Genomic DNA, 26,568 nt, shown 5'->3' on the forward strand with positions numbered 1-26,568 from the left:
AGGTTTCAACCCAGTTCCTAAATGTTTTGCTACAGAATTACAGCAATGTTCACTTCCTTTATCCTGAACTCACTGAAATTCAGCAAACAGCAAAAGAAAAGCTATTACCCAGTCCCAACTGCCTGCTCAACATCTCTTCCAACTGAAATTCCAGAATTCATCAGGTACTGCTGAATGGGAGAACTATTGACAAAGTGATACTTTCAGGCAGAAACATAACAGAGACCTCAACAGAAATCCAGATATTCTACATGAAGGCAAAATTAAATAGCACTGGGCCTCACAAATATATTAATTTTCAGTTGATGATTGTACAAACCAGGAAAAACATCACTGCAATATTAATGCAAAAAAGAAAAAAAGTACAGTAGAAGGAAAGACAAAAGGTTTGGCACAAATAGGTACCAAGCAAACAGTTATGACCAGAGATCAAATCCCATGCTTTCTCAAATTTAAAAAACAAAGCAAAAAGCTCAGTTAGCATGCTAAGGCAAACCCTAAGAATACATTTTTCTAAGTTCACTGACATCAGTTCACATCGGTAAGGTCATGGGAGTGGTGTCCTGAACTTAGCACCAATGGAACACAAGCGAAAAACCAACAGATTAAACAGCATTCAGTTCAGCTCTGGGGTTACTTCAGTACCTCATCCTGCCTTCAAACAAGTCAGCTACAAAACGTCCAACTGTTGGTGTCTGATCTCATTCCAGAGTAAAGACACGTGATTTTTTGGGCTGGTTCCTCTCTCTTCATTATCACTCTTATTCACCAAGCTGCTAGTATCAGAAGAGAGTGTGATTCTTCTGTTATGCATTTGTAATACATCTCCACTGCTTTAACCATTTATCAGTGAGGCACTCTGTCACTTTTCAGAATTTCTTTCTTCTATTTTCCCCAAATAGACTCAGAAAACCAATACATTCAAGTCAGACAACTGTCTGCAGAGTGTCTTCCAGCAGACTTCTGATTTGAGGTCATGTAAAGGATTAGGGTGAGCTATAAATTAACTTCTCAAGACAGGGAGCTCTTCCATCATGTCTACTTCCAATCCCAATATAATAAAGCTTTCTGCAAAGCTACTTTCCTACTCCAGCTAAAGCTGGCATTTTTAAAACTCTGCAAGTAACCAGCACGCAGAACTGCTAAGCATTCCTTCATATAAACAAGATAATGAAAAGGTGTTTATTCACTCAGCCTACCTGTACAGAATGGAACAGAGTAATGTTTGGCTTACATTGGGCTTAATGTCTGATAAATTAGGGAAGAAAAAAACAGTGAAGTGGTAGAAGGAGGTACAGAAAGCAGCTGCAGCCTTCTCATCCTTCCAGAAACAGGGAGCACGTTTACCTTGAAAACCACACGGCACAGAGAGAACTGGGTCTTGGTACGACTGTTTCGTGCATCTCTGCCTACACACACTCATTACCTAACTACAAAATACAATTCTCCAGCAGCCTGGTATACGTTACAGCCCTACACTTTAAGGTTTCCATATTAAATGGCTTGGAAACTTGAACCCAAGGCTGAATGAAGCCAAGCCTCACCAGTGCACGCAGGCTGCCCAGCACGTTACAAGACCAGGCAAAAATACAGTTTTCTCTGCTGCTGAGTCACTGCGTGGCGTTCAGTCCTCACAAATATGAACGACTCAGCAAAGGATCATCTAACAGCTGGAAAAAAGGAAGGCATTGGTCAAAATTTTGCTGCAAAACAGCAGAAGCAGCCACCGTAGGATGTCTAGTTAATATGGAAAGAATCTCTTTTCAGTACCCTGCGAAATAACTACTATCAGCAGGGCATCCATGTATGATGCTTACTTGGGGCACTCAGATCTCTGCTTAGTGCGCTGCTGGCTTGCTTTCAAGCATGGTGTCAACTCCAATTTCATCGTAAGTATTAAAAGCAACTCCCAGGGCTTAGTAAATACATTAGTTCTCATGTGATAACACTCTGTTTACCTGTCAGCAGCATATGGTGAATAGACCTCACGGTGCAAACCCACAATGAATATGGACCAATATTAATATACACAGTATTTCACAGAAGTCACTTCTGAAGGTAATTTTTTCAGTGTTTGTCTAATCTGATACTCTGCTGAAACTTCTGTGTGAGACTGAAATGCTAACAAAGTTTATCATTTCAAAAGATTTGCAAGGCAACACAGCTTTTCCACCAGCTGTTTTTAACTGGAATTAAAGCAATTAAAAGAAGGAAGAAACAGTGTTTACTCATTGTTTTGGCACAAACTAATTAAATAATTCTGAACTCTTGGGGTTAGCTATGTGACATAGTAAACCTCAAAATCCATACGAGTTCTAGAGAACTTGACATAATCTACCAGTTACAGGCTGATATATACTGATTTACAGTCAGGATGATGAAACAAGGAACACTGTTGAAAAATGAAGTGCCATGAATTTGGGCAGAGAAATAACACTGTTATGGCACTATTTCAACTAGCCCTGGACAGATCATCCCACTACCTAGTAAAGCAGTGCACACAAACCAAGACTATTTCCTAACTGCTGAGAGTTTCCCTAAGGATCTGGCCATCAAGAGGCAGCCAGCCCCAGAGCACCTTGCTGCCTTACCCATGCGACTGCCATCACAAGGCAACTGCTCACAGAGACAACTGACACTGACCCAATTCCTCCTCACAATCCCAAGCTGTTTTCCCTCTGGATATATTGCTAAAGGCAATGTGGGTTTATTTTGATTCCCTGTATGCCACCACCGTTTTCAGTATCTAGACAGATCCATCAGAAATAATGAGATGAAACCTCTTTCCAAGGACAAAATAGTCCATCCCATTCCCCTCTAACTTGCTTAATTGTTTATTGCTTCTTATTGCCCGTAGAGACACAACAAGTCTCCAGAGTTTTTAAATGGCATTTTGTTTTGTCAAGTGAAGATCACACATTTCTGCAGTATGATGAAAAACCAGAGATGATGGCAAAGCGCTGACAAAAATGTCCTATGGCAGTGGGAAGTCAGGAATGTGAGCTGCTCACCACCATCACAGAAACCTCAGCACACAATTCAATAAGCAAGGTTTTGTAACAATCCCTGCTAGCTGCATCACCTGCTGCTCAGGTAGCCCAGTGAGCAGAACATTGAGCACAGCGCTCACAGACACAGACAGCAGTAATGCCAGGTGCAGCACAGACATTTGCTTGCAAGGATGAAGAACAAACCCTGTAAGGAACACTTCTTCTGTGTGACCATCCACGTGACAGACTTCTTCAGGGGTTCAACTGGAGAACAGAACTACAGCAGGAAACACAATAAGGTTTATTTGAAGAAGAGATATAAAAATACTTCTCAGTATTTACACACGTGGCTTTGCCAGATCTGAACCTCGCTCCTTGAGCACAGCTCACACATTTGGTCCCTGTGACCTTCAGAACACAGCAGTCACACACTGCACCTGCTCTGCAGGCAAAATGAAGTTCTGCTGGAATATGTATCGTTCTGAAAAGTGAGATCCCCAGCACCTAGCAGGATTCTGCAGCTCAAAATTAAAACCTTAGGGATTAAGAAAAAAAAAAAAAAGGAGCTCTCAAAAAAAAATTCCTACTTTCCAAGTGTTTTTAAAAACCTCTTCTGTCTGTCTCACGTTCCTCTCAAATGCATTGATCCAAGCACTTAGAGCAGCTTTCACTGTCAGTTTGCAAACTTACTGTGGCAACGCACACAAAGCAGTGTCCTGGGACAAATATCTGTGTGTATCCACAAGGGTAATTAACAGCTTTCAGTTGGTATTGACAGCAAGTCCCCCGAGACCCTGCAGTGCATCCATTAAGAACCACCAACTATTGTTATTGGAGCACAAGCAGTAGTGGTTTGAATTACATGGCAAGCCAAGTTTTCATCACAAAGAAACAGCAACATTCTAGAGAACGTATCCAAAAAAAGTTGAAAATATGGCTGAGATAAATCTGGGAGATCTTACAGTTTAGAACATAATCAAAAAGAAAATGATTTACAATGTTAGAACTGTCGTTCTGTTTTTGAGGGGCAAAAAACCTCTGATTTTTCAGTACTGTGGATGGGTACAACCCACTTGTGTTTAGTCTAACTGCCACGGCTGTGATCACAGCCATTTTTATGGCTGTGCAAGCAGAACTTTTATCACTGCTTCAGAGAAGGTCAGTCCCTGTGATTCCTATTGTACAGATAAGGAAGTAAGAGTACTGAATGGCAGCGACTTTACAAAGACAAAGCAGTCGGGAAAATAAAGCAAAAGGAAATTCAGAATCTGTCTCCTCACCACTCTCAACTTCTACACTCTCTCCACTAAATCTCACTCCCTCTCAACCCTGAAGGGTGCTCGGAACACATCCTGACAGGCAGCCAGTGAGGCCCAGATACTGAGTCTCCTAACAAAAGCAGCAGGAAAAAATTATTTTCCCTAAAGTTGTGATTAAGCAGAAAAGAAATATTACACACTGATATTTCTTAACCTCCCACTCACGTTTTGTGGCCAATTCGGCATCATATTTCTCCTTCTGATGCAAATGCAATCATAACATTTTGTAGTAAAGGGTGTGTGCAGCTCCAAAACTGAATGTGAATTCAATCTGAAAGCATGTATTCTTTGGAAATATTCAGAAACAGCTCCTTAAAAGGAAATGCCACCATTTGCAAAGCTTGGTAAAATTAGTCAAAAATCAGTGTTATCCTGCACAGAGTGTGGAATTGACCATAGCATACGGCTGAATTAATTATTCCTCTTAATTTTTGTTTAAAAGTCAGAATTTTATCCCAACTGTAGGATAATCTCACACCAAAGTGCCAAGACTTTTTAAAGCAGAGACAGGGGGAAAAAACGTTTTGGTTCCCTTTAACACTTACATAATTAATTTGATCTTTTTCTTGTTTGCTAAGCAAACAAGCTTGGCCAAGTCTTTATCACAGGCTGCTAAACCTGCATTTTCCTAAGTCCGTGGCGGTGCAGAGAGCCCTCCTGTGCACCCCTACTACTAAGCTTGACTTTAAACAACAGTTGTGTGCCTTGTGTGCCCCCAGCTCCAAATGGCATCAGCTATCTGTTGAAATATCTCAAGGCGCACATCTCAACACATTCCTAAGTGACTGAATATTCAGATCAAGCTAAAGCAGGAGCTGCGCAGGAAGAAGTGGCCAAGAAGTGCCAAGAAAATGCAAAGACTCAGTCGTACCGCAAAGCACAGATGGGCAACTGCACTGATATAATGAGAGAGGAAATGACAGTGGGGCAAAAGAAGACTAAAAACTGAGATGGAAACGAAAGGCAAACAAAAGCAAAGCATTTTTTTGTGAATCACAGGTCACCACTTCCTAAAATGGCATCTGAAAAAGGCATCAGCAGCGGATAGGGACACAGTCCACGAACTGGACACTTAAAAATCAAACCTTATTTACCCTCTGATTTCCTTCCCATTCCAATCCCACCTGCTCTTTGGTCTCAGATTTCCACCACCCAACAGGCCCACAAGTTTAAATCTCAGTGAGACTTCCATACCACCCATCACTGACTCACAGTGTTGATTTCATGCCTCCTCTCGCACCACTGCCAATATGCTCTATTGCTTTCCAACTATCTGAGCTGTACTTTAAGTCTGTGACAGCTCTGCATTTGCATAGGATCCGGGACATTAACACATAGACTTCAAAGCTGCATCTTCATGATGTAGGAAGCCAGACTGCTCCTTCTTCCAAGTCATACCACCAGCCAGTCCAAACAGCAACCCCAGCACCTTCCACATTCTCTGCCGCACTGCTTTAAGAAGACAAGTGCTGTTTCTAAGGAGTTCAGGCACCCAACTTACACGAATGCTTGTACAAGTCCCATGATGTACTGGGTACATCTCTAAAGACCTAGATATGGTACTTTGAAACGTCTGTTCTATGCACATGGGAACCCCTAGTTTCACTCTCACCCAGGTTTGTTTCATTTTTGGAAGCGCTGGATATGAGTGACAAGTTTTACTTTCAAAGGGTCTCAGTCACCTAGGTTGTGTAAGTGCTTGAAAAAGTGGTGTTCTGCTCCTGCTCTCCTATTTTTCACACCAACTACTTCAGGTACTCACATTCAGTATGACTCAAAGTATATGTTCTCTCTATAATCAGTGTGCACAGACTTTCTTTAAGATGGTGAGTCACAGCATCAAAGTTAGATGCCCAAGGTCAGTGTGAATATCTGTCGATGTATTGTGTTTACGTGCACGCAAGCAATTTTATAAAGGGTGGCCTTCTAATATACTGTAAAGTAAGGACATACCACAGTATATCTTCTCTGAACTTTATGGAGGCAGTCAGAGTAGGTGAAGACTTTTTTCATTCAGACTTTTCCAGGTGAGAGAGGACTGAAATATCAGATGGCAAACACCCATGACTCTCCCGAAGCTACAAGCAGTGCAGGTATTTGGCACCTTTCACATAAATAACAGCATCAGAATAGTAACTTATCCTCTGCTGCCCATATAACAAAAGAAAAATGAATGAAAAATTACCTGAGCACCGTAGACTCGCTGCATTGCCTGAAGCAACTGGTTTGTGTATTCAGTGAGGGTTCCTGCATCTTCCTCAAAGACACTGAGCAAAGAACGAGTCTTCCAAAAGAGAAAAAAAGCAAACAGTTTCAGTCTCAAGGGAAAATATTTAAAAGATTCACAAAAGACTCCTTTAATAAGTTGTAGCAAAAAGACAGATTAGTCAGAAACAATCAGCCTCCCACTTTGTATAGCTCTGTTCATTCAGAATTTCAAAACATGTAGAAATTAGCCCTTCTGATAGGAATAGGTAAACTGAGGCAGTAAGAAGGAAAGTGATAGAAAAGCTATGGCCAGCTCCTGATTCCATGACTCCAACTCTAACTAATAGGCATTCCTTCCAACATAAGCAGGAATGTAAAAAATCCTGAATATCTGCCTGCTGACTACAGTAATCCAAACCACGTTAAGGACTCTGGGTCAAACACCAGTGCTTGCTCACTTTACTTCCCTAACATCAGACTGCATCACAAGCACTCCTTTCCATTAGGTAATTTACAGAGTATTATTTACTCTCAACTGTCTTGAGCAACACTTAAAGGGCCACTGACAAAGCTAGGGGACATAACCACACTAAACTGAGTGCTCACCTACAACAGCAAGCATACATGTGTACACATGTTCAGAGATACCCCCCTACTTTCTCCACTCTGCCAGCTCAGCCTTGGCAACAAATGGAGGGGAAAAAAGAGCATAGCCACAAGTATTATCTTAAAGACATGAATCCCCTTGGCTTGTTTTGGTGGAATCATCCGGAACTGTGAATTACATGTATTACATTACAACGTTGCTTCTGAGATGGGAAAGAAAATTATCTCAGAATAACGCTGAGCTCCAGAACTTGCCAGATCAATATCATAACGTCACTAGATGTGACAGAGCCCCTTTAACAAAGTCGTGATCCATCCTTGGTCTTAATGTTGGTAAATCCAATGAGTTTGATGCTAACTGGCAATGTCTTCCCATCTGCACAGCTAATTTATACTACTCCAATTAGATTCATCTGCTTACCTGAGGGGCACCCATAAACTCCAGTATTTTAATACTGACAGAGTGAGCGCTTTCTCCATCCTCTATTACAGGAACCTTCTAATACTACTGAAGCATCCAGGTACCAATGTGGTAAACTTATTTTAGAGTCTCAACACAGTTTTAAATAGCCCCACTGCATTAACAAGAAGTACTTCCCCAAAATGCTTATTTTTTGCAAATCCGTCAAGATGTTGTTGGTCCTGAAAAACTCAAAATCAGCATCCTTCAAGAACTTTGTCCTGAATGTTCTCTCTTCCCAACAGGGACAGTGGTATGATTCTGAGAGTTTTCAGCATTTAATTATCATTTCTGTAACTGAAAACACGCTGCTTTTGAAAAATACCTGCTTTTAAAAGTTTCATCTTCAATGATGCATTAACTGAAATCAGCAAAACTAAAGCCATCAACCTATCTCCTATCTACACAGCGCTTATCTTCCCTGCTGTGTATCAGAAAAGCAGATAAACTCCACAGGGTATAAGGATGGTTAAAAAAAATAAAACGAAGGAAGGTGAAAATGACACAACAACTTGACATATAATGTTGATCAAGGCCAATCTCAAGCTAAGACTGAAAAACTAAAAAGCAGCTGACTGAATCATAGATCAAAGAATGGTTTGGGTTGGACGGAACCATTAAAACCACCCCATTCCAGCCACCCTGCTATACGAATGAGACTACATATGATGTTTCTGCATCCTGGAAAAGGTTTACAAACCCAACTGTTATTCCAATTCCTAAATCTTACTGAATTTTTGCACATTCAGTTTTTCAGATGTCAAAACATGGGTAAAGCAGCATTGGGAAAGCATTTCTGAAAGTCTTGGTCTCAGTTATTGGGGCTTTGATCAAAAATAATAAAAACAATAAATTATTAAGCAGCTTGGAAGTTATGCTTGGAAAATTTCATATTGAAGAACACTTTTAAATTACTGCAGCAAAATTCCAGCATCTGTAGTTTTTGTTATTGCTGTTTTGACAAGTTCTGGAATGGCAGACACTGCTGCTGAAACCAAGCGGAAATCCAAGTATAAGCTAACAGTTTTGGAGGCCCTGTTAATAGCATCACCATCTTGGTTGCTGGAAACACAGGAAAAAAAATTATTTTCACTTAAGTATTTCCCTTGGTTTTAGCATGGCAGCTTAAGTAAATTTCCCTTCTACACTTTGACCAAGCACTTCAAAATTAAGGCATTTCTTAAGGCCATTTTCGGTCAGCACTTGGAGACAAATCAGAAAAAAAGTGCTGGGGGATGGAAAATCAAGCTTCAGAAAAGTGATGAAGAAACAGCAATGGTCTAATCTTCTGCCTTGCACCAATTTACATACCTCATGCACTTCCTAAAAACAGTGAGGTTATGTCCTCATTTTATTACCCCTCTGTCTGCACGAGGCTGAAGAGAATCAGGTCACTTTATGCAGAGGTATGATCACATAAGCAGCTACAATGCAAGCTTCGTGGGACAGAGATTGTCTGTCTGCTTTGATTTTGTAGTACCCAGCTCACAGAAGAACCCAATAGAGCTGTGAATGTAAAATCCACCACTCAAGAGACAAAAACAAAAAACAAAAAAAAAAGGGGAAAAGGGAAAAAAAAAATATGTTTCCCTGTATGAAAAATTAAATTTTATCAACAATGGACCATGGCATAAAGTTAAGCAGTGCCCATCTTGTCCAAAGTTACAGAACTTGAATAAAAAGTGATGACCAACCTAAGCCAAAACTGCCTGCAAACAGCCAGGTTTATGCACAGCCCGTTATTTCCAGTAATTGAAAAGGATCTGTTAGCAGCCTTCAGGCCAGAAGAAAGACTAAGACCTCCAAATTCAATTCAGTGCTTTGTTCAGCAGCTTCCACTCAGTGTTACATTTTTAATCATCGAAGGAAGCGTTGACTGAAGAGGAAAATGAGTTCACCTACCCTGTGTGTCAAGTTCTTCAGCTCCACAATGCACTGGGGAGGTTGCTATTAAAAACATTAGTAACTGCTCATAATAAATCTAGCACAATTCGGTACAGAGTGGAACATTGTACAGTTCAATTCAGAAAAAACTCTGGAGGCCATCTGATCCAGCCCCTGCTTAAAGCAGGCATCAGGCTCCTCAAAACTGTTCCCAGTCAAGTTTTGAAAATACACAAGCTTTGAGATTCCATGACACATAAACATTTAATAAAAATCATTCTTATTAGGATGGGATTTCATGAAAGCACAGGAAAATGGGTTAAGAAGAACAGCTCAAGACAAGTCTTAAGACTCATTAACTCCTGACAGGTGCAAGTCCAATCTTTCCTTCAAATGACTCATGACAGACTCTTTTACGCCTTTTAGCCATCTGTTCCACAGTTTACCTACTGATTCCTCCTCCTAGTCCATCAGCAGATGAGTCTGAGTTACGATATTGGGATACTTGGGAGCAGCACCCATGCAGACCCACCCTGCCCTTCTTCTTCCTTGCTTCACCCACTACTTCTGTATCTCTGCCTGCTTTGCATTTTGACCTCAAGTGTACCTTCCCCACCCTTCTGAGAAATTTCCACTCTCCCTTTCCCCTTACTTCTTTCTTCCACCCCTCCTCCCACCCTCCCTTGTCAGCTCCCAAGGCCTCACACCCCCCTGGAACGCCCACATCCATCTTGACATGTCACGTTCTCTGCTATGGGTTTTCCACACTGCTCAGGGGACACTTTTGCGGTGAAAAGCAGATGCAGGCATGGGAGCACAGAGCTTGCAGAGACTGAGGAGGAAAGACTGACAACTGCCTGCCCTCCTTTCCTGGCCCCATTTAGAATGGGGTCACCTTCAGCAGGATTCAGCCCACTTATCCCCGAGGGAAGCCCCTGTATCTGATGCACAGCCCTTTGGGCCCTTCACAAGGAGCAGAGGAGCACGGCCACTGGCAGCCACATCCACTAGCCTACTTCTGTTCCCTCACGTACCAGGAGGGAGCCAGGGCAACACGCCGTGCCCAAACACACCTCCAGGATAGGACGACGTGAGGGAAAAGCCAAGGAAACGAGAACAGGCGTCGCACCCCGACCTGCCCACAGCCAGCCTCTTCCCGAGCGCCTGCCAGACGCAGACATCACCTGTTTTTCCCTGACAGATGACTGTCAGGAAGTCAAAGCCTTCCCCCCGACGCCACAGGGCTGCCACTAGCCGCAGAGCATCCCTGTTCCCCCCGCACCCACGGGCTAACCCCTCCGGCCCATTTCTCCTTCCACTGCCCGGGAGCCGCCCCCCGGCCCCAGCCGTCCTGCTCTGCCCGCGGACACCGCTCTCCCCGCCTGCCCGCCCGCCATCACCGCACAGCTTCAGCCGCGCCCCCCGACCCGGCTCGGCTCCCGCTACCTGCGGGCTGTCCTGAAGAGCTTCTTCCAGAAGGAGCTTGTCGACGGCGGGCATCTTGGCTCAGCGACGCGGCTGGGTGCAGGGTGGGCGGACCCCGGGTTCGGCTGCGGCGTCCCTCCCCACGGGGGCGGCCGCGGCTGTACGTCCGTCCGTCCGCAGGCTGCGGGTCAGGGCGGCTGGCTGCGCTGGCGGGGCCGGAGCCGCTCACTCCTCCCAGTTCCCGTCCGTGGGAGGAAGCGAGTCACGGGGCAGGGCTGGCAGGGGGTGGCTTCCTGCCGCCATTAACTCGTCGGGGGCCAGCGGGCTGCGGGGAGTGTGGTGCCGGAGCTCCTAGGCAGAGGGTGCCCCTTCCTCTCCGCCCCAGCTGCCCCGCTCATGGCCCCGTGCCTCACACAGCAAGGAGGGGCTTGGGTCCTCCCCTCAGCTCAGGGAGATGCACCTTGGCTGCGAGGGAGCAGGATCGCGATGGCAGTGACGGGAAAAGTGTCTCATTTTGGGGGCTTGAGGGCCTCTAGCAGTCTCTGTCCCGTTGCAGTGCTCCTTGGGGTGTCCCTGCTGTGCTCAGGCACTGTACTGTCCCTGCAGGCTCTGGGAAGCACCCCAAGTCCTGGGTGCCATTCTGGGTTCAGAGCAATCTGGAGTACTGTGTCCAGGTCCAGGGCCCCAGCACAAGAAGGATGCAGAGCTGTTGGAGCAGATCCACAGCAGGGCCTTGAAGATGCTCAGCTGGCCAGAGCACCTGCGCTGTAGTGAAAAGCTGAAGGAGTTGGGCTTGTTCAGCCTGGAGAAGAGAAGGCTGTGGGAAGACCTCTTTGCAGCTTAATATGTGTGCTAGTGATAGCACCAGGCGAATGGCTTTAAACTGAAAGATAGGAGATTTAGGTTAGATGTTAGGTGGAAATTATTTACTGAGAGGCTGGTGAGACAGTGGAACAGATTGTCCACAGAGGTGGATACCCCATCCCTGGAGGCATTCTAGCGGATGGCAACCCTGCAGGGGAGTGGAGCTCTGTCTTTCAGGTCCTTTCCAACCAAAGCCATTCTGTGATTCTATGGCTAAGCCAGGCATGCTCACAGGCAGTCCTCATCTGGGGTGCTTGCATTTCTTCTTATCTGTGGATTACTACTTGCAAGCAGAATTACAGAATGCGGAGTGCTTCAGGTGTGTCACTTCCAGCTCAGCTATACCCCTCTGCTAGGGGCTATTGGAAGGAACATGTTTTCCTTTACTGCTCATTTGTGTACAAAGCCATGGTTTTATTATCAACATACTGCTGTCTTAAATGTGCTGGATAACATAAATGCTTTCTTCAGATGTGTAGGTTATACCAAGTATAGTATATTCAAATGCAGCAGTCATTTGACCCTTGGGTATTTCATTATCTTCACTTTTTGGAGATTGGCCACCGGTTTTAGATGCCTCAGTTTTTATAACAGTCTCAAGTTCCTGAACTGAAAATCAATTAGAATAGTAGAATAATTGAATTTCCCTAGTCATAAGGGATCCATAAGGATCATCAAGTCCAACTCCTCCATACTTGCCATGTGTAGCCTTTCATTTTTCCACTTGGTTCAGGGCAAAACTAAAGATAATAAAAAATAAAATCCCATTTAAAATAAACCCAAACATTTCTGAAGAGCCTTGCCTATTAAGCAGATTATGCAAACAAAAGTATTATCTGCAAAATGAGAAGATATCTTCTTAGAAAAAATGCTCACCTCCAGATACTTCATGTTGCTGTTCTCCTTTGAAAGAAGAAAAATAGTTGGAAAAGAAATCATGCAATCTGAGTTTTAAAAGAAGTCCAAACAGTTAGCATTTGCTGTTTTGCCATTATAATAAGTGGACGCACTTTGCATCTAAATCATGCTCTACTTTCCACTTCTGTTATTCCTAAGCAATAGTAAGCATTTTATATGGCAAGAAAGGTGACTGCTAAATACAGCTCTTCTTGTTGAAGAAGACTGAACTGAACTGACCAATTCAGTTAAAATACAGTCTTAGAAAAATGTTACAAATCAGCTGGATGATCATTTTCTTTAATTATGTAAGAAATGATCACTGAACCCTGCAATTGTGGCTAAGGTATTTCTGTGGGTCTGACATTGATGGGTATTAATTCTGAAGCTTGTGATAGGACCTTTAACCCAATGTGCCAATGCTGCCATGGTATGACTCCACTCCAGCAGTCGTGAATCTGGACTCCCTGTTCCAGCCCCTACAGCAGGAACAGAGTTCTCACGTTCAGTCTCCTTCTCCTGCCTGAATAAAGACGCTGAGCAGTAATGCAAATCACTAGCTAGGATTGAACGTATCAAGTTTGATGGACAGTATACATTTACACAGTGAGAAAACAAAAATAGGTATGGCTTTATAATGATAATGGTTCAGAGAATTTTAGAATAGTGCAAAGAAGTCAGAGGTTTTTTTGTGTGTATAGAATATGAAGCTAGGCATTAGACTTAGGAATCCGTGACCTCTTCTGAGCCAGTTTTGTCAATCTGTATTAAAGGCTTATTTTTCTTTCTGCAAAGACTTTGAAAACATTATTTAAAATTCACTGAGGAAGAGAAGTCCATGCTTTATATATCTGTATCTGCTAATGTATCTTCAGGGCATTTTGGAATATTTCCCAAATATTTGTTACAATTATCCTCGTTTCTCTCTGTCCCCTCCCATCCCCATGTCCTGAAATAGCTCAGCAACAGCTCTTCCCCATTAGGTTGTTCTTCCACCAACAAGGTCTAAAGATGGTTTGTGTTTTCATTTCATGTTGTCTTCCTTCACAACAACTACCTTATCTTGTTCTTCTCGATGGCTTTGTTTAGTGTAAGGGTCGTATGTGGAATCCTGTTGTCACCTTTTCAAAATTGAGGACAGTTAACAGGTCTCACTTAAATAAAACTAAAAGCACTTCAGTAACTATTGGAAAGTGACTAGCAAGTATCTCATGTTCTTCTTTGCCATTCCTTACAGGTCTATACACTTTATTGATTTCTTATGCATAGTAGACAAACTGATCTAGTGGTGGCGGCTCTGCTCACAGCAGAGGGTTGGAACTGGATGGTCTGTAAGGTCCCTTCCAACCCCGGCCATTCTGTGATTACATGATTCTATGATAGCGACCAGAACATTTTTATTACACTACCCCAGTGCAGTCCAGATGTTTTTGAATAAAAAATAGCATTCTGCCTATGAATTGTTGGAATTATCTTTTCCTTGGATTACTGTGAATTGAAATTATTTTCCCGAGCAGCCAGTTTGATTAGATCTCAGGAATTATTCTCCAGTCTTGACAACTCTGTTGTTTTTAAAATAGCTAAAATAATCCATTGTGCTACCACTGAAGATTTCGACTATTTTTGCCACTGTAGCCATACTATGCAGAAATTAGGTACATGCCAGCTTGCAGCACGCTATGGTGCCTCTACCAGTGCTGTGCTCAGGCTGACTTCTTCAAAGCTTGATAGCTTTGAAGAAGGATTTCCTTAGCTACTCCATGAAGACATATTTAAGGTGAACACTGTACATATGGAAAGAGAATAGGGAAGCAGTGAACAGAGTACCTAGAACCAGTCACTGGAATGTACTTTCTATTTCCAAAAACCCGTCAAAGCATGAGCTGAGTTGGAAAACAGTTCCAGTAAGCAGTCCAATGAATTTTCATATGCTCATTCTGAAAGCCACAGATGACTTGATTAGGTTAAGATAAATGCCTTTTAGAATGTGAAGGCTTGAGGTGAAACTCCTGTAATGGCTAAAATGAAATTGATGTGCACTGCTTATAAAACTAATAAGACTTAGTGACATCAAATCAAAACATAATTGAGCGTTGAGGATGAAGTAACACATCTCATGAACTAACTGTACTGTTTCGGAGTAGGAATGGTAAAAAATGGCAAAAGCCTGAATGTAGATCAAGGATCTCATAGTTGAGAAAAGCAAAGATTTTAAAGGCGAAAAGAAAGTTTGGATTGATCTGTAAGCTTGAGATTTGCCTGCTATGCGTATCTCTTGGCAAAGTGACATGAAAACTTACAACATTAATGCTAATTGGCAGAAATCAGCGTGTCTTCAAACCTAAGTTTGGGGTTTTATGCGTGATAGTTTAGTTTGAGGCTGGTCAGGAATGTCTGTTGGTAACAAACCACCCAGCTGCCCCGTCAGGGCTGGAAGCTGTAATGCTGAATCTGTGTGGTGCTGCGCGTGAGTCACTGAGCCCTGCCAACCTTAATTGACTGGTTTGGAAACAGGGCAGCTGTTCTGCATCCTTAGCCTAATTTATTTTCAAATTTGATAATCCACCCAGAATTAATGGAGAGCTGACTATAATTATTTGTTTCCAGTTAGACTGGTTACAGACTTAGTCACGTTGCGCTGTGTTTTCTTTTTCGTATGTTTCATTATAACTTTAAAGACCATATTGCATTATATTTCCTTTCTGGCTTCATACCTTGTATGTTACAAGAAATTTCTGAGCAGTAATGTGCTAGTCACATGTTTGCTAAGTCAGCTCAGTCTATTTGTGCATTTAACACAGCGACAAAGAAACCTTTGAACTACGGATGACTTTCAGAGGTACAACAGTTTACCCCAAGTTGTGTAGTTGCCCTGTATAAATACAGAAGGTATATAATGCAGAGGGTGTATATATAGTTGCAATAAATTGCTTCAAATTAATTTTTTTGCAAATGAAGGATTTGAAAGATAGTCTAATTACTCTCAGTGCCAGAAGCATCTGAAAATAATTTTTAACAGTATGTAAAGACATTGCTGGTTAGATTAATAATAGGGCATCTATTGCACATGAGAACTCCTGGACACTGAGAGAGTGTCTTGTGATTTTGTGTGTGACCCGCAAGATAATACCAGGCTGAAATAAAATTCCATTGAAATTATTAATTGCCATGCAACCAAGATCTCATGCTTTTTGTGTTAATGTAAAACACATGGCTTTGCTTATTTCCATTAAACACATTAGTAGTATGCCAGGATGGAGATGTACAGATGTACTTGAGAGTGGGATGGATCAAATTAAAACCTCTTTAAAGGTGAAGGGTGTAACTGCCATACTTAATTTCATGTAATTTAAGTACAATTAAGTTCCCTTATGTAACCAGGTAGTTGAATCAGCAGCAGCAGCCTCCATCTAGATCCAGAATAAGAGTGTGGTTTCAAAAGATCAAGCCTGTGATGACAATGCCTGCTAGAGGTGTTGCCTCCACTCCACCCATCACTGCCTCGGCTGGTGTCCACGTGGCTCTTTATCTGCAGCCTGACTGCTGAAGGGTATCTGCTTTCCCATTTTGTATTTGCTTTCCAGGTAGGAGGAGCAAGCAGAGGATGGGCGGCTCATTGGTAGAAGGAAGTACTGAAATTCTTTAAGCTTGTATTACCTTCTGTATGCAGTTTTTGCAGTGCTTGGGCAGATGCTACAGGCTCCTTTTACCTGTACTGCTCCCTAAAGTAGCATAGCAAACATCTCCCCTGTTCCAGGTGATAATCCAATGGAGTTTGTGTATCTGAGGTAGCAAGAAAAATCTTGCTGTAAAATACAAGTAGCATAAAGAAAAATAAGCATTTTGTCAAATAAACGTGCACGTACAATTTTGTACGTTAAAGTAAGAGAAATGTAATGCCTGATATATAATTGTTTTATGAATTGTTAATGATTAATCTGTTTGCTGTAAGGGTTACCAGAGGCCAAAACACCGTGTTGCCAGTGCAGGTTCGCTCTGCAGGCAGGGCTGCCACCTGGGTGTCAGAGCAATACTTACTCAGAGCCCTTCCTTGATCATTTTTAAAATACAACATGAATGCAGATGGCACATGCAAATGCACCTAATGTCATTGTGTCTAAAGTCAGATTTCAGACTTTTTTTCTTTATCACGAGGCCATCTGAACAAACCAGGCCCTGCACTCTGTTTTGAACAACAGAATTGAAAAGTTCATATTATCTAGCTTGGATCTCTCAGTTTGATTCATCTTCCCTTGGCATCACTCCTGCTTAAACTAAAAAAACTGATTGATAAGAGATATTCAGATTTAGTCAAAGTTAAAACTTCTAGTTTTACTTAAAGTTAAAAATTTAGATAGCAATATTAGAATATATCTTAAGTGTGGAAACAATTAGAAGTGCATTAGTGTATCCCTTTTGGCCTTCTTGCTTGCTTTTTGGGGTCTTCTTATTCTGTGTATATAAATGCTGTGATAGTGAAGAGCTACAGGCTGCCCAGAGAGGCTTTGGAGTCTTCTCCTTGGAGACCTTCAGAAGCTGCCTGGATGTGGTCCTGGGCACCCAGTGCTGAGTGTTCCTGCTTGAGCCAGGGTTGGGAAGACAGACTCAGGAGTCGTACCCTGTGGTTCTGTGACATGGTGGTGCCACAGGACATCATTTTGTGTTTGCAGAGAAAGACCAGAAAAAAGAGAGGATGAGACAGAAAGCAGGGAGGAAGCTCTAAGCAACGCCTGTACGGGCAGTGCTACCACAATCTGTTTATTTCCTGAAGGGGAGTGACTCCTCTAGGCAGGGTGCCAGGGCAGTGTCATGAACATGGGTACATAAACAAGTGCAGCCATACCAGGAGAAGGCAGTGCTGCCCTCTGCCCAGGCAGAAGGTTTGGACACCTCAATCTGGAGCAACAGGAACCATCTCACCAAGCTCTGTGTTCTTCCAAAATGCTCAGAGGCTTCCAGCTTCACTAGATCAGACTTTCCAATTATTCTTCCTGTGATAGTCCTTTAGAAGCTCTTAAGCTGTATGGAGAAAGCCAAATAAATACTGGAACCCTTTCCTCTCCTTTGGATGAGGAGAAGACCTGCTGGACCTGATCTCAGAGCGTGTGCTGAGATGCTGCAGCATTGTTGCCAGTAGCACAATTGTCACTCTGGCATGCTGGTGGCCTCCTTTCCTGGGAGCCCATCAGGATTACAAGGGGTGCAGATAGCTGCGTGATTACAGCAGAGGTTGCAAGCCACTTACTGCTACTACCTGTCATAACCTTGTAGCTCTTGGGCTGTCTTGTCTGAGATGCATGGGTTTGACACCATGGGTAAGAGTGTGGTTTCTGGGAGGGGTGACAGCAGGGCCAGGCTGCTGCTGTTGCTGTAATGCTTCCTGTTGGCAAATCTCTCAGTGTGCTCACAGAATTTTTCCAGGGGAAAGGCCACGGCAAGCAAGCTACAAGCAAGACGAATTACCCCACCAGGCCACGTGCAGCTTGCTGGCCATAATCAGTTCACCACATACTACTGCTTGAGCATCTTACACCAAGTCCTACTGAATCTGCCTCATAGCTAGGAAGCTGCCCTTCCTTTTGTCTCCTATTTTAAGATTTGTGCTAGAGGCAGGAGTTCTGTAACACCTGCAATATTTCTTTGTGTTACCTGTATGCTTGGCTACATAGATCCAATCCTACAAATATAAAAGTCTATATCAGGCCTGCCAAATTCTTTGAGATTAATCAGGCATATTAATGTTGGCCGGATCAGTAAATAGTTTTCCAGCTCTTTCAAATTCATTTATGGTAATACATTGCTTATCCTTGTTTTTCTTTCACTTTTTAAAACCAGAACATTTAGTTCAATGGTCACATAGAGTCATTATCTTTAAATACTCTCTAGACATAAGTGCTGACAAGATCCTAGGTCAGAAATCATCTGTCTTTGTGAAAACTACAAAGCATGTGGACAACATGTACAGGAGACAGAGTCAATAGGATCTAATTATATTCATGAGGTTTTCTTAGAGGGGGACTCATGGTTCCTAATTAGTTTTTCACTCTCTGAAATCAAACTTGTGTGAAATAGCAAAAACAAAAAAAGCCCCAAGAGGAACAGCAATGCAAACCCATGACTGGGAGAACAGAAATAACGTCATGGAAAATGTTCTCATCAACATTTAAACTAACGTAATTGCTTTGAGAGAGATCTATGACAAAAGAAAGTCTGCAGAGCTTTTTCAGCCCTCACCTGAATGGAACTGCTTGTGTGTACAGTGCATAACATTTGCTTTCCACTGTGTCACGGCATTGCAGAAGGGAGCAATGCTGAGTATCTTAAAAACCACATCAAGAAACAAAGGCTTTGTTTCAATGAAACCATCTGCTTGTCATAGAATTGTCTGAATTGGAAAGGACCTTTAAAGGCCACCCAGTCCAACTCCCTGCAATGAACAGGGATGCTTACAGCTAGATCAGGTGCTCAGAGGCCCTCCAGCCTGACCTTGGGTTTCTCCAGGGATGGGGCATCCACTGCCTCTCTTGACAAGCTGTTCCAGTGCCTCACCACCCTCAATGCAAAAAATCTTTTTCCTTATATCCAATTTAAATCTCCCTTCTTTTAGTTTGAAACCATTTTCCCTTGTCACAACAGACCCTGCTGAAGAGCCTATCTCCTTCTTTCTTACAGCCCCCCTTTAGATACTGAAAGGCTACTCTCAGGTCTCCCCAGAACCTTCTCTTCTCCAGGCTGAACACCCCCAGATCTCTCAGTCTGTCCTCACAGGAGAAGTGCTCCATTCCTTGGGTCATTTTTGTGCCCCTCCTCTGGATGAGCTCCAACAGGTCCATATCTTTCCTGTATTGAGAACTTCACACTTGGATTCAGTACCCCAGAGGAGGTCTCACCAGTGCATAGCAGAGGGGCAGGATCCCCTCCCTTGATCTGCTGACCATGCTTCCTCTGATGCAGCCCAGGAAGAGTATGGTTGGCTTTCAGGGCTGTGATGGTATGTGTTGCCATTCAGGGCAGGTTTGCTGCATGGGGTCATGAGAGAGATTACGTTTTTGCTCAAAAGAGCCACTCCTTATTATTGTGGATGGAAGAGCAAAGACAAGCCCCAAAATGTAAATGCTCACTGATCAGAAATCAAAGAAGTTGATCTCCACAGCAGAAGCTAAGTTCATAATTTATATGAAATCTCATATATTTCCAGAGTCTCAAGCCCTGATTTTTGAACAGATTTACATGTACAAGTACTGTGAAACAAAACAACGGTGTTTTGGGAGTAATGCCAGGGATGTGTTGAGGAACAGCTCATCTTGGGTTATGGTGTGTTGTCTCCATTGAGTTGTTAAACCTGAAATGAATGAAACTAGATAAAATGATTCATGATCTCTGTTTCTGTGGTTCTCTACCATTTACTTCAGCTTGTGAGTCCAGAAGTTTATTTCATGTCAGAAAAAGAATGAATGTCTTCATTGCTATTAATATAAATGTGAGGACATTGTCCCCTTTATGCAGATGCTATAAGGATCTCTTTTGTGAGAACATCCTGTATCTCTCACTGATTGCTTACAGTCTATTTTATTGCATTGCACAAATACTCTGCTCTCATAAATCCTGCAGAAAAAGAAGCCTTAAGAAGAAGTGCTTAAAATTTACTTGTATTTTATGTCTGTCAAAAACCACATTCTGATTAAAATTCAATGTTAAAAACATAATTTGATCTTTGTCAGTCGTGCAAAATAATATAATTGTCCTTTTTTGAATAAACTAAAACACCTTGCTTCCATGTTGGGAATCATATGAACAACTTCTGTTTTCCGTGTGCCTAACATGACATCAGCTGCAGTTAATCTAAATAATTAGCATCCTCTAGTACTAAATGCACGTTTGTAGGAAGAAGTGCTGTTTTGATAGACTTATACTTCTCTCTTTTAAATCTGGCTAATATTTGTTAAAGCAGAATCTCATTTTTTAAATAAAATGGCACAGACAAGTTCTGAAAGTCCTGCCCAGTGTGAATTATATATAGACACTGTGAGTTATACACAGCCACTGTAAAAATAATGGCAAAATTTAGCCTATCTTGGTCTTCAAAAATCATAGAATCACAGAATCATAGAATGGCCTGGGTTGAAAAGGACCACAATGATCATCTAGTTTCAACAACCCTCCTATGTGCAGGGTCGCCAACCACCAGACCAGGCTGCCCAGAGCCACATCCAGCCTGGCCTTGAATGCCTCCAGGGATGGGGCATCCACAGCTTCCTTGGGCAACCTGTTCCAGTGTGTCACCATCCTCTGTGTGAAAAACTTCCTCCTGATATTTAACCTAAACCCGCCCTGTTTCAGTTTAAAACCATTCCCTCTTGTCCTATTCCTATCCACTCTCATAAACAGCTGTTCCCCCTCCTGTTCATATGCTCCTTTCAAGTATCAGAAGGCCACAACTTGTTAAACAATCAGATGCAGGTAAATACATGAATTTGATAAAGACAGTTTTAATCACAAGGCCGCATCTCCCATTTCTACATTTTGCAGGTATGCCACATACAAAAAAGAGGCAGTGACTGCGTTATTTGGCCTCACGAGCAATATATGGCAGAACCAATTACTGTGTGAGGAACACTGCAATGGAAATCTACATCAGTCATTCTTCAGAGGAAGAATTAAGTCTGAAAAAGTTCACAAAAATGAAAAGAGAATAAAGGAGGGATAACATCTTCCTGTAATACTAATAAAATTAGAGCCTTATGTGCAAAGGGGCCTCTCTTGAAAAGAAAGTTTGCGACTTTATAGGATCAGTAGGTTTATAAATTCATAGAATCATTAAGGTTGGAAAATACCTGTAAGATCACCCTGGCCAACTATCAGCCCATCACCCCCATGCCCACTGACCATGTCCTCAGTGCCACATCCACACGGTTCTGGAACACCTCCAGAGATGGTGACTCCACCACTTTCTGGGTAGCCTGTGCCACTGCAGCACAGCTCTTTCTGAGAGTATTTTTGTTCCTAATATCCAACCAGAACCTCACCTGGCACAACATCAGGCCATTACCTCTTGTTTTATCACTATTACCTGGGAGAAGACACCGACCCCGACCTCACTACAACCTCCTTTCAGATCATTGTAGAGAGCAATAATATCTCCTCTGAGCTCCTCTTCTCCTTGGGGGAGAAGAGCACCTCTCTTTGGAGAAGTGTGCTTTTCCTCAGACATTTTTGAGGCAGGGGGAGTTTTCTCTCACTGATCCAGATAAGGTTGTCTTACACTATTAATTAGTGATTTAAGCTTATCAAATGGTGCAAGTGCTAAGTACAGATCGGTGGGATTAAGTGAAATCTGCTACACTTCAGAAGGAATGCTCTGCTTTTCTGCACAGGCATATCGAAGACACATCACTATAACAGTCCTCCAGCCTTTTTCCATTTTTTATTCTTATTTTTCTGATCCTTTCTTTGTAAAAGCTGATTTAGCTGCATCTTGCTAATTAATTTATGTAGTGAGATACATAAGAATGAGATTACTCTGTCTGCATATCATATTAAAGGGGCAGAGTAAGATGCTTTTCTCTCACAGAGTAGATATTTGGGAGGGAGGCTGGCTGTTATCAGCAGCATAAGATGACAGTTGAATGACCTCAGAGGTAAGAAGCATTGTTAAGCATCTTCTGTATTTTTAAAAGACTTTTAACATAGCATATAAAAAGTCTCACATTATAAGACTTCTAATATAGCATTTGAATCAACATTTTGGGTACAGAAAGAATGCCAGATTGTCTCTGAATACACAGTCTAGCATATGAATCAACCTTTTGGTCACAGAAAGAATGCCAACTGTCTCTGAATACGCAATTTAAGCATTTGTCCATCTGCTAGTTTCAAGGTACCTACCTTGGATTGTAGCAACAATTAAACCAGCACTAAACCAAGCATCTTTTTCAAATGGAAGGGAAGGGAATTATGGAAAACATGTCCATGAATTTGGAATTGTATTCATTGAAAGTCACTGAAATCTTGTTTGTTTCTGCAGTGGGAAAAGGTGAAGTTGTTAGCTGACTGCCACTCTGAAGAACTTAGACATGGGCAGTCAGAACTTGCATTCCAGTAAAGATTTCTGTAGGCATTCTCTTGTTTTCCTCCAGTTTTCCCAGAAATGACTCCAATGGCTCAGCTGTGATCAAATTTTCAAGGCTGGTAATTCCCTCTCCTAGGCCTGAATGCACTGCAGATGCTGGAACGACGTATCACTGTCACTAATATGGATGCAGCTGTTTACGGAGACTGATATATGGCCCAAAACTGCATCATTCCTATGGCTCTAAAGGAAAAATCTTGCAGGGAGCAGGTAATAACTGAGCTCAGGAGCAAATTCTTCAAAGGCTGTGTGCTAAAACTTCAGCATTTTTAGGGACACTCATACGAAGAATCTTTAGTAATATTAAATAGTAATATTGATTTACAACACTTCTTCCCCATGAACTAGTCTTTAAAAAATTCTCTCTTGAACTCCATTTTACTGTGTGAAACAGCTAAGAATCATATGTCCTAGACTTTTAGCTTTAAAAAACATGTAGATTTTCATCAGTATTAACAATACCCACATTCAGGAAGTATTACAAAATTAATTACTGAAAGAGAGCTGGGTTTTTGTTGTTGTAGTTTTTGTTGTTTGTATAAGCAGGTGTATTTGCTAACAGAGTATTCACATTTCTTCCACACTTCATGGCCCTACCCTCAGTGATCTTGTTCTTCTCCATGATCATGGTTCTTGCTCAGTTCTGCCAGGTTTTAAATAATGCTATACTTTCACTGATTTAGTTGATTCTGTCCCAGTCTATGACTAATTTGGCACAATAATGAGAATTTTATTTGTGATTTCCATGAAAGCTGGAACAGATGGGTGAGTGAAAATCTTGCCTTAGGAAGAAAAATGCTCCTGTTCTTGATACATGCTCTTTTTCGTTTAAAGTAAAGAGTGTAAATGATTTATTTCTGAACTCAGCCTCCATGATCTACTGTAATTGTTCTTTAAATAAAAGAAGCCATCATTTTGATTTAATTTGAATACTCTTTCAGAGTATTTTAACTCCGTGATGAAACAGCAGCCAAGAAATGACAGTTTATCATCACTGCTGCTAACTAAGGACTACAGTATGACAGATTAGTAGTAGTGTGGGTGAATGGTGGCTTTATTCCTTGCTGCTTATTCTACTATGAAGAAAAAAAAGCATGAATGACTTGGAGTGGGGGACTGATTCTTCACTTCAGTGTTTATCCTAATGCAAAGAACAGCCAGGCAGCAGTTGAAATGAGCAGCAGCCAGACTTGAGGCAAACAGAGGGGTTCTTCAGATCAGATGTGGCTGAGAAGTGCAGTGCAGGATGCTTGGGTGGCCAAGGGTTCATGTGAGTTGAAGAGCAGGTGGGACAGGTTCATATATGAGAATCTGTTAAAGGATTGCTAAATATATAGAAACCATGCTTGTTTACAACCATGATTTTTTACAAGTGGAATCATCCTAGTAGGTTTACTGGGAAATTGAGCTGTTACTTGCTGTAACTAGCCAACTTCCATGGTTAAATGATTGTGGTAACAACTGTCAACACAGCACCATGATTTTGAGAAAACAACTAACCAAGTTTGGTAGCTATTAAAGAGCATTGTGATAAGACCATGAAACTGTCCAAGAAGACACATAATCCACAGTGTTCTGAAAGCCCTAGAATTTCAACCTGAAAGCACTGGAACTGAGAACCTATCAGAACAAACTGGTTGTGTTGTTTAACTTCGATAAATGTTTTGGGTGTTGTTCTTGAAGTGGGAAAGTTTTACTTAATTCCTGTTTTTCAAATCTATCATTTTGAAAAAAAAAATATTCTCAGGAAGGTAACTTCTCATAGAGGAATGTTGGTTGGTTGTTTTTTTTTTTCCCAGACACCTGTGGTTTCGAGAAAATCTGTATTAGATAACCTTTGATAGAAAAAAATCCAGAAGATGGTAATTAGCAGTATTATTTTTCTGCAGTACTTGCATGAGCTGAGATACAAACTTTTGAAAGAGAATGTTTTCCTTGAAAAAAAAATCATGGGCGAATGTTCTAATATGAATTATTAGACAAAATTAATTTAGGAAAACATACATTCTTGTACACATAAGGATTGTTTTCTAACTATGAGATTTAAAAGTAACTATGGGATTTAAAAAATATTATCCATATACTCAAAAATCAGCTTGACAGACAGAAGTCGTTTGTTTGCGTGTCAAACACAGACTAAGAAAAATGTCCAAAAAGAGAAAAATGCTGGATGTTCAGATTTGGATAATCCAGTTAACCAACCTGTTTTCTCAATTGGGTGCATTTGAGGTTGATTTAGGGAAAGAATAGCAATTTTTTTCACACTACAACTGAAATGCTTATAGTACTCCATACCCATGTATCTCCCAGTCTTCCTCAGAGGGGATGGAGCATGCAGGGTGAGCGACTGCAGGCATCAAAAGCTCACTGATGCATGGAAAGCATTTTCTGAAGACTCCATTCTGTTAATGTAAAGCATTCACTTAGCAAACTTGCTTATGTGACTGCATTTTGCTAGAAGGATTTTCTGCAATAAACTGAAATATTAATTTTGTGTAGAGTGCTGGTAGAGTTGAAAGTGAAGTGTGTCTTCTCAAATGAAATAGGAGACACCTGCAATACAGTTGCCTAGAGAGAAAGTTTTGCCCTGGGGCACTTCTTTTAAGTGAAGCAGGAGAGCCTGGCTGATTACAGTCCCTGACAATATACTCAGGAACACAGAATCACATTGCCTTTGTCCTAAATCCTACCAGGGTCTATGAACCAGGTTCACAGATTATTCCACATTGTGGCAACTTTATGGTCACCATGGGTAGCTGGGACTTTTTGTTTGTTTTCATATTATAAAAAGATAAGGGTTCTTAATCATGTCTCAGCCTTGCTTTCATAGGACCCATTCTTCTTTCATAACTCTGCCATAAAAATTCACTTTGGGCTGATGCTTGGCTCTTGAAAGCTCAGCCTGAAAATTTGTTTTTCTCTATGTGATTTTCAGAAAATTGGCCAACAAAAAGATGTGCCTGTGAGCCTTTGGGAAATTTTTTTCTGCAGCAAAATCTAAGCCTCTGTGCTTCGGGGCTGATGTGGTAAAGAAGACTATGCATGCACGCCTGGTGGAAGACAAGCCCAGAAGTCCAATAGCATCCTGGGCTGCATTAAAAGAGGATGGCCAGCAGGGAGAGGGAGGTGATTGTCCCCCTCTACTCAGCTCTTGTGAAGCCCCATCTGGAGTGCTGCGTCCAGACCTGGGGCCTCCAGCGCAAGAAGGATGTAGAGCTCTTGGAGTAGATCCAGAGGACCACTAGGATGATCAGAGGGCTGGAACACTTCTCCTATGAGGAAAGGTTGAGGGAACTGGGCTTATTTAACTTGGAGAAGAGAAGGCTCTTGGGAGACCTCATTGTGGCCCTCCAGAATGTGAAGGGACCATGTAAACAGGAGGGGGAAACAACTGTTTACATGAGTTGATAGTGATAGGACAAGGGGGAATGGTTTTAAACTGAAACAGGGCAGGTTTAGGTTAGATATTAGGAGGAAGTTTTTCACTCACAGGATGGTGACGCACTGGAACAGGTTGCCCAAGGAGGCTGTGGATGCCCCATCCCTGGAGGCATTCAAGGCCAGGCTGGATGTGGCCCTGGGCAGCCTGGTCTGGTGGTTGGCGACCCTGCACATAGCAGGGGGCTTGAAACTCAATGATCATTGTGGTCCTTTTCAACCCAGGCCATTCTATGATTCTATGACTGAGCAAGAGTACATCACCAGAGTTTGAAAATATTTTACTGCTCTGTATGGATGGAAAGTTTTGAGTTAGAAAAAAAAAAAAAAAGAGAGAAATTATTTGAG

The 26,568-nt window shown here is 42.0% G+C and overlaps 1 protein-coding gene across 1 annotated transcript in view; it reads right to left on the minus strand.

The window, feature by feature from the left end:
* The window catches only part of APPL2 (adaptor protein, phosphotyrosine interacting with PH domain and leucine zipper 2), a 32,164-nt gene extending 21,085 nt beyond the window's left edge, over window positions 1–11,079 (minus strand). Inside the window, exons 1-2 of the mRNA XM_052668595.1 lie at window positions 10,914–11,079; window positions 6,495–6,593 (exon numbers count right to left, since the gene is read on the minus strand). Of these exons, the coding sequence (XP_052524555.1) occupies window positions 6,495–6,593; window positions 10,914–10,967 (153 nt within the window). The 5' untranslated portion in view covers window positions 10,968–11,079. The remainder of the gene's footprint in view (window positions 1–6,494; window positions 6,594–10,913) is intronic.
* Window positions 11,080–26,568: the final 15,489 nt, after the last annotated feature.

The sequence above is a fragment of the Tympanuchus pallidicinctus genome, unplaced genomic scaffold (assembly GCF_026119805.1).
Source record: "Tympanuchus pallidicinctus isolate F22 unplaced genomic scaffold, pur_lepc_1.0 scaffold8, whole genome shotgun sequence".
NCBI classification, from domain to species: Eukaryota; Metazoa; Chordata; class Aves; order Galliformes; family Phasianidae; genus Tympanuchus; species Tympanuchus pallidicinctus.